This window comes from Barbus barbus (genome assembly GCF_936440315.1).
Source record: "Barbus barbus genome assembly, chromosome: 46".
NCBI classification, from domain to species: Eukaryota; Metazoa; Chordata; class Actinopteri; order Cypriniformes; family Cyprinidae; genus Barbus; species Barbus barbus.
This window is the reverse complement of record NC_136724.1, coordinates 11,838,698-11,848,236: the sequence shown is the minus strand read 5'-3', so window position 1 is coordinate 11,848,236 and position 9,539 is coordinate 11,838,698. Positions and strand designations below refer to the sequence as shown.

Sequence of the window (9,539 nt, the reverse complement as noted above, 5' to 3'; positions counted from 1 at the left end):
GGCACTCCTGGCCGTGACGTGTGGAGTGGATCCACGGGAACTTGGGCTTGAGTCAGCGGCGACCGGCAGGCTCGTCACATGCGCTCCAGGCGGGCTTGCCACAGGCGTGCTAGGGAGAGCCGTGGACCGCAGCGCCGCTCTTCCGCGAACGACGGGACCTGGTGAGCCGCGGACGGCATCGATGTCCCGCGAACAGCGGGCTAGGGAGAGCCACTGACGGCAGCGTCGATCTCCCGGGAACGGCGGGCTTGGGTAAACCGCATGATGGCGGGATGGCGGAGGCGGACTTGAGAGAGCCACAGCCAGCAGACTTGTCATCGGAACGGCCGGCGGGCTAGAAGGAGCCGCAGACTTGACATCGGAACGGCCGGCGGGCTAGAAGGAGCCGCAGCCGGCAGACTTGACATCGGAATGGCCAGCGGGCTTGGGATAGCCACAGCCAGTGGACAGAACCAACAGGAACAAATAAAATCTTTCAAAAAACAAACAAACCAAAACGAGGTGAAGGGGCGCCGCTTACAGGCCTGGTTTGGCCTGGTTTTCTGTCACGGTGCACACACACGAGGAGGACACAGGAACATGCAGACGAGGAGTAAACTACAAAATAACAGTCTTTAATGACTCCAAACAAGGCAGTGCAAGACAAGACAAGGCAAGGCTGACATAGACAGGAACACCGGAGTAACGAGTCAACCAGACGACACGAAACTGAACAGGCAGGAACTTAAATACACAGGCTAATAACACAAACACAGCTGGACAAGAATTAACTGATAATCACACTTAACAAGGACAGGAAACAAACCAAATATGGAAACAAGAGGCGGGAACACATGACACACGACAGAGGACTGACAATAATATATAAACTTAACATTTTTCTTAAATATATACATACATATGTATGTATTTATACATACATAATAAATATACACATACATACAGTATATTATGTAAGCAAAAACTTTTATTTTGGATGCGATATATATATATATATTGGTGGTTTAGTCATTTTATTAGCTTTTTTAATAAAGATTTATTTATTCATATTTATTTGCTTATAACTCATTTTTATTTCAGATATTTTAGATGTTTAAATGTTTCCTTGGAAACTAGCTCACATAAAATAAGTAAAATACATTTTTTATTGTTTTAACTTTAATAACCATTTTCTCATCATTGGTTTCAGTATCCACCACCAATTAACACAATAATATTGAGATCCTTGGTGTCATTTTTAACAAGCAGATTAGTTGCGTCATTAAGGGCCTTTCAGCTCAGATCTGCTGCTAAATTCAAAGAGTTTCTTTTACGAAAGAACTTGGAAACAATCCAGGCTTGATTACTGTAACTATACAGTATGTATGCAGGCCAGTCTCAATTACATCTTTAGATGGTTCAGCACACGCCAGTGAGACTTTTAGTTGAAATCAAAAATAAGAGATCTTCACATTTTCCTCATTAGAATTCAATTAGCTATTACCAATGCAATCACAATTTTGCTTTTAGTTATAAAAGCAGCTCAGCGTGCGGTATTTCTCCACAGCATATTTGTAAACTCCTTCAACCATACTCTGCCCCAAGGTCATGCAATCAACTTCCTCCTGTCCCGCTCATGCTGCAAGAGAGAATTCTCAGTTAGATCCTCCTCCTCCACTGGCACTTTTAAATCCAGCTTAAAGGTCCATTTTTATTCCTTAGCCCTTGATTCTATGGAATTTTTTTATGGGTTTCTTCTTATTCTGCTGTTTATATTTGATCAGACTTGACATGAAAAATCCCTCTCTTTCTGACAGGCTGACTTTTATATCCTGCGATTAAAATATAATGGTCCGTGAAAATGTGTATTTAAGTGTTTGGTGATATTAAAATGTATAAAAACGATCAGCCAAAACATTAACCTGAAAAGAAAAAGCTACAATAATCTCAACGGGAGTTTAATCTTGCTACAAACTGACAAGTTTTGCAGCAGCCTTGTTTGATTTAAAGTCTAATATAGTAAACGGTTGTCATACAAACCGAAATGGCACACAAAGTCTTCAATAATCTCTCCCAAAGTACTTATTCACTTTGGCAACAGCAATGTAAATCACTAGATTAACCACAAAATACTGTTCCTTGTACTCCATCTGCTTCAGTCTCATCTCAATCCTCCCCTCCGAGTCTTGGTATAGGATGGAGAAACTCCCGCCATCAAAATCATATGATACCGTGTCCTGACTTGCTTTTGTCATCACAACATGAGCACTGACGCACCAAAAAGGCTGCTTGGCTTCATCCCATACAGTGAGGTTGATCATGCAACAGTCCTGAAGACAGCAATTAGACCATGAAAACTTCCTAATATTAGTATTAAGTGCTGTGAATAAAAAAGAGGTGCACTTCGGTACTTTCTGGCTGTCTACCAAAGGGGAGATATAATGAGCCCAAAAATAATTAAGACACTAAATAAAACTATACTTTTATCAGTGTTCCTGTCCGTTATATAAAAAATTATTTTTACAATTTCTATTTCTTTTCTTTTTTTTCAAATCATTTTTATCAAAATGTGGTTTTCAGGGCTGTATGAAGTAAATCTGAAAATATACATATACCTTTGGTCATATTCTGATTTAAATATTTCATATTTTATGAAATATGTGTAAAGAAAAATGCTCAACTTGATGCTCTAATACACTATTTAAGGGTAAAAACAGCTTAAAGCAGGACCACCCTCATATATTTTTTAGAATCTAGTGCCATCTACTGCCAACAATCTAGAACCATCAACTGTCAAGGAATCTTAGTGTAAAACTGTAACAATAGCCAACTGCTCATTCGTGTACTTATAAGGTTATTATTTATTTTGTACCATCACTTGGATGTCATTTTTCAGAATGTAAACTATAAGTTTAATAGGGACTGATTTTAAAATCATTATAAACGATTCAACTGTTAATTTAAACTCTTATTCTTATTACAGAGTACACAATGTCTGCTTTTACCTCTTCTGCAAAACAACTGGGAAAAGCGGTCAGACATGATGACTCTCACTGTATTGTGCAGTTCAATGTAAGCAATGTATCCATGGAGACCATACTCTGGGTCCACATCATCAAACAAAGCACTGACTCCAGCTGCTGAACATGGACTACTGGTGTGAATGAGGGATAAAGAAGAGAAAGAAAGAAAGAGATTAACTACAAAGTGGGTGTCAATTTACCTTTTCACACTGAGGACTGTAGAGACAGTATGGCAGTAAAACATGCGGTGTAACAACTGATGAGTCAGAGCTGTACAGTGTTCAGCTTCACCAGAAGATGGAGTTATTACACCACCAAACTATACTAACGGTGATGCATAACTGACATTTAGGTTCTGATGTACAGTACACAGACACATCTGTGATTAATAAAAGAGAGAAAGAAAGAGAGATCAGAAAAATAAACCAAAGGGATTAAGAAAATGAAATACATATTACATTTTGCGAAGGGCTTTAACAGGGGCCAATGCAAAAAGTCTTCTGTAAATGCAAAAAAAAAAAAAAAAAAGACAAAATGATAAGAAGAAATAAAACAATACCTAATAGATGCATGAAGACTTCTTTCCACAAGTCTGTGATTGGGCAAGTTCACCATGACAAAAGCAATTCCCCATTGGTCCTGTATAAGAAGCACAGAATTAACAATTGTTGATTTATAATGCTATTATTATATAATGAAGACCATTATTACCACTAATAATGATCATAATTATTATAATATACTAGTGCTGTCAAACGATTAATCGTGATTAATCGCATCCAAAATAAAAGTTTTTGTTTTACATAATATATGAGTGTGTACTGTGTATATTTACTATGTATATATAAATACAAACAGATGCATGTGTATATATATATATATATATATATACAGTCAGGTCCATAAATATTGGGAATTCCCTTAACAAGTGGGAGGCACATATGCAAACTGTTGTAATTCCTACACCGTTCACCTGATTTGGATGTAAATACCCTCAAATTAAAGCTGACAGTCTGCAGTTAAAGCACATCTTGTTCGTTTCATTTGAAATCCATTGTGGTGGTGTATAGAGCCAAAAATGTTAGAATTGTGTCGATGTCCCAATATTTATGGACCTGACTGTATATAAAGACAAATATTTTAAATATATTTATATATATATATATATATATATATATATATAATATAATATAAAAATATAATAATATAAATATATAAATGTACATGCATGTAAATATTTCCAAATATACTGTATGTTTGTGTATTTATATATACATAATAAACAAACACAGTACACATATTATGTAAATAAAAACTTGTATTTTGGATGCGATTAATCACGATTAATCGTTTGACAGCACTATAATATACACTCTACTATTAAAAAAATTTATGTTGGCCATATTTGTAATGCTTTTGAAAGAATGCTGTTATTGTATGCTCACTGCATCAAGGCTGCATTTATTCACACAAAAATAAAGTAGTATTGTGAAATATTATTAAAATTTAAAATTATTGATTTTTACTTTAATTGATTAAAAGACTAAATTTTATTTTTAAAAATTCAATGCATGATTAAAGCTATTAATTTATTTCAAGAAAATATTCTAAGACGTCATAATAAAATTCAAAGCATCAATGGCAACATGCAAAAACCAAGCAAAACTAAAAAGACAAAACACAAACAAAATAATTTTAAAAATGAGCGAACCAAACAGCAATACTAATAAAATAAGTGTCACAAAATGTATGATTTCTCCACAATATACACGGTGAACTCCAGAATTGAAAAATACCTTCCAGAATCCCAAAGTTACACCCTGTCCAACATACAGCATCTTGACAATCTTGTCTGAAACACAAAATTCACGGTGTTCTCCTTGAAGCTTTATTTTGGACATAACTGATTTCCAGCCCGGCCTGAAAGACACAAGATGGAAACATCTACATCATTTAGTTTGGAGTAAAGCTGTAGCTTTGTATTTTTGGCACCTACCACACCTGTAAGGAGCAGGGCAATCGAGAGGCACCCGCAACACTCCGTGAAGCACAAGGGAGGTGAGCTGGTTGAAAGGAGGCCAAGTGACAGCACCCCAGAACACAAAAACAGCCGTACTGCTGAAGGAGGCATGAGACTGCTCAAAGGTGCTCCGCCGTCCTCTCCCATCAGTCACTGTGATCTCCCATGTAATGCACAGACTCCTGCCAGACACACATGACACAAACCCCATCTGACACCTCTGCTCTCAGATCATTTAAGGGCAATGGATTTTTTGTTGTTTTTTGAAGAAGTGGGGAATGCAAGATCAAGAAAACAAAATGTAGGCCTATCAAAGAAAACAACAAGCTGATGAAAATAATGTTTAATCTGTATATTTATCTTGTTTTCCTGAAACATCCCTAAAACAAAATACACTTCTTTACTTGCAAAAAAAGTATAATGTTAAAATATGAAACTAAATGGTAAAATTGTTTTTCAAATACTATATTTTGAAGTAAGTTTATTATTAATTGCATTTTTAAGCATGTATAAAACAAAAATCTAATGAAGTTAAAAAGTGAGGTTTAGACTTAAATAATCTAAAAAAATAAACATGATTTCATCACTTCAAAAATTTTCTGAAATATGAAAACTGCAAGATAATGTTTTTAGAGACTATATTTTGAATTAAGTTAATAATATATACACATACACACATACTCTATCTATCTATCTATCTATCTATCTATCTATCTATCTATCTATCTATCTATCTATCTATCTATCTATCTATCTATCTATCTATCTATCTATCTATCTATCTATCTATCTCTCATTTCTATCTATCTGTCTGTCTCTATCTATCTATCTATCTATCTATCTATCTATCTATCTATCTATCTATCTATCTATCTATCTATCTATCTATCTATCTATCTATCTGTCTGTCTGTCTGTCTGTCTGTCTGTCTGGCTGTCTGTCTGTCTGTCTGTCTGTCTGTCTAGCTATCTATCTATCTATCATTTCCGTCTCTCATTTCTGTCTGTCTGTCTGTCTGTCTGTCTATCTATCTATCTATCTATCTATCTATCTATCTATCTATCTATCTATCTATCTATCTATCTATCTATCTATCTATCTATCTATCTATCTATCTGTATATCTGTATATCTCATATCTATCTATATATCCAGTGATTGAAGTGGGCCGGTACGCAGTACACTACTGCACTTTTTTGTGCGCACCGGCACTTCTGACATGTTGCCGGTACTCAGAGTAAAATCGTCAGGGTCTGGGTGATTAGGCTATATTATCCCATATATGATTAGAAATTATATAGAAACTATGTAAATCACAATACCCAGGCGGGATCACCTCTCATCTCGACCAATCACGTGAATGAACGCAAGCAGCGTTCATTGCTGAACTAGAACGCTGAATTGAAGAAGCACTTCATTGTGTGGTGTGCGAGGGGAGGCACGCGCAGAGTAATAATTAATAATTGATTACTAATTTGAATCAGTACTATATACCGAAAATCATATCTTAAAATGAAAAGATGCAGGATTTTGCAAACACATCATTTTAAACCGTAAACTCTTGGAAAGTCCAAGGATCCAGCAAACGAATTCAAAACAGCGCTAATGCAGAGAAAACACGGCCGAATTAATCAGCAATTATGGAGAGAATAGTGACTTACGTCCAGATTTCAGTAAAATTATTCATTTCAGTGTGTATTTGGCTTAAAAGCAAGAGTGTTTTATAATGAACGCTGAATATGCGGTGGTCAGAGATGTAGCGATTCTGAATCGATCCGTATATTAAAGACAGGTGATTTAGTGGTCTTTGGCATCTCCCTGTGGTCCTATTTGGTATTGCAGCTTGACTTGTGCGAATTTGGATTGAAAACTTGTATTTAATTATTGATCGATTGATTGTGGCACTATACATACATTGTGAATTATTAAAAAGTACTTAATATAAATTTTACATAATATAAATAAATAAATAAAGGGGGGGGGGGGGGGGGGGGGGTACCGGCACTTCTTTTTTTCCACTTCAAGCACTGTGTATATCTCATATCTATCTATCTATCTATCTATCTATCTATCTATCTATCTATCTATCTATCTATCTATCTATCTATCTATCTATCTATCTATCTATCTATCTATCTATCTATCTATCTTTATACACACACACACAGACATGTATATGTATGTATAAAGCATGTATGTATATATAATGTTGTTTTCAGAGATTTGTATTTAATATTGCAAGTTAACAAAATAAATGAGTAAATAAATAAATAAATACAAAACTATTTTTAAAAATGGAGAATACAAGGTAAAATTAGTCTGTATTTTTATCTAGTTTTCCTGTAAAAGTATCCTCAGCCTCTTTAAATTAAGATTCTTTTACCTGAGAATCAAAACTGTGTTCAGATGACAAATGAAAACTAAAAGATTAACTGGGAAAAAACACAAAAATACTATTGGCTGATTAACTGACTGCCTGACTTATATGGAGGTACTGTTGTTAACCTAATTCAGTTGATTAAGAGCAGGGAAGTGTCTGTTTGGCTAGATACTAGCAATGAATGACATTGATTCTGAAAGAAGCAGGGCATTAGGTTGGGGAAATACCTAATATGATGTGCCATCATGTGCCGGGCATTGGCAACATATGATATCAATTAATGCTGTAAAACGAGATACAAGCAGAGTCCCAGAGACATTAATAGCTGTTGCTTGTGTCTGCAAGTCAGTGGAGATGATTATTACCGAAGTAAATCTCATCCTTCTGTGTCTTTGTAACTGAGGAACCTATGGGGATTTGTCTGGGCAAGCGGTAGGGGCCAAGCAATTTATTTCTACAATTCACCCAGCCTTCTGAGGGGACCACAATTATTTTCATTCCCCCTGTATGCCACACGCTCTTTGAGTCGAAAAATTGAGTGGCCCGGCAGCTCTAATCAGAGGTTAAGACAACAGCATGCCGTGGCCTGCAGATCATCAAGCGTGTTTCCGTATCCCATCGCCCAGGAGCACAGAGCAAATCTAAGACGCTGACTCTCACACTCACCTTTAATAAGCCCAGACACTGCAGGAGGGAAAAAACACACCCTGACATATATTTGATGGGGAATATGCCATCTTCAACAGATTAGATAGGTCACAACAAAGATGATATTTTGACTACAAAGTCTTGTTGTGTATTACTAAATGTAGATGTAGGGACGTACAAAAAGAGGATTGAAGGAAATAAATCAAAACAACTGAACGTAGTTTATATTCGTACATATTTATATAAAGAAACAGATTGCGTGTCAATATGCCAAACCAATTATCTCGTCATATTAAAGAAGGATATAATAACCATAAAATGAAAAGGGATTTTAAGAGACACTGACTGTAAGATCTTCACATTTAGTTAATAGAGAATTCGCAAATAAACTAAATAAAAAAAGCCAGAATCTCTAACCTTATGACTTCCTCTGTCTGTCGCGGCAGTCTTGAATAAGTGTCAATGCGTTGTAGTTTTGTTCTCCACTTGTTCACATTCAGGCCGGCAACTTCTTTGAAGAATGCATTTCTCCAGTATCTCTTTGGCCTCTCCTGCACACCCACCACACCAAGATCACGTATCATCTGATCTTGACTGGCTCTCTTCTTTTTGCTACGTTCGTGGATGTAAAACTGATACCACATAAAACTGCAAGGACAACGGGATGAGGAAATAATGGTTTTGATTGATTTTTGAGCTTTGAGAGAAAGAAGGCCTGAAGAAAAACAAACTCACTCACTTGCTGTTGGACAGTTCCTGGAAATGCTTGATGACAAAACTAATGCAGAAAAGAGACCCAGGATCCAAGTACGAGAGAGAATCCTGAGAACGATAGATAGATAGATAGATAGATAGATAGATAGATAGATAGATAGATAGATAGATAGATAGATAGATAGATAGATAGGAGAACATATATAATAGTGGCATAATAGCATTTTAATACTAAATGAATACATAAACATGCAAATAACAAATCATTTATTTATCTATCTATCTAGTGATGCGAGCAAGAGAGTCACTGTAAAGCTAAATTTACCATACTCGCAAAACTGGCCTTTCTAAGGAGTTTTCACAAGTCTTTTCTTTGCGTTTGGATGTCATTCTGTTGACCAATGGATGTCGTAGAGCTACTTTTCTTTGTTTTCTGAGAAAATTAGACACAAACACACTGAAAAGATATAGCACAGCTCTGCAGTGCAGAAGCATTAAAGCCAGGATGATGTTAAATAACATAGAAGTAACAACAACCTGGACATGGATTTTATTTAATAATTGAAGGCTGCCCAGCATCTTCCTTCTGGGTCTTCACGGATTGCGAAGACATAATTTGTATCTCTTCTGAAGCGTGTTTAATAAATCTTAATTTGTTTTCTGTTCAGTCTCGCTGAACAGAACAACTACATTCTTCTACTAACAGGTGATGTCTCCCTCTGGCGAAATGCCGTCACCAACAGGCCAGGAGCGGAAGTGTCGTTTTGAAACAACAT

At 36.1% G+C, this 9,539-nt stretch overlaps 1 protein-coding gene across 1 annotated transcript; it reads right to left on the bottom strand.

The window, feature by feature from the left end:
* Nucleotides 1-2,039: 2,039 nt before the first annotated feature.
* Nucleotides 2,040-9,539, bottom strand: LOC306865015 (F-box only protein 15-like; the record flags this gene model as incomplete). Its single annotated transcript, XM_079409343.1, has 9 exons — nt 2,040-2,309; nt 2,391-2,401; nt 2,985-3,130; nt 3,562-3,641; nt 4,799-4,922; nt 5,004-5,204; nt 8,467-8,697; nt 8,789-8,871; nt 9,468-9,539. The coding sequence occupies 9 exons, from the start codon at nt 9,537-9,539 to the stop codon at nt 2,040-2,042; spliced, it is 1,218 nt and encodes a 405-aa protein (XP_079265469.1).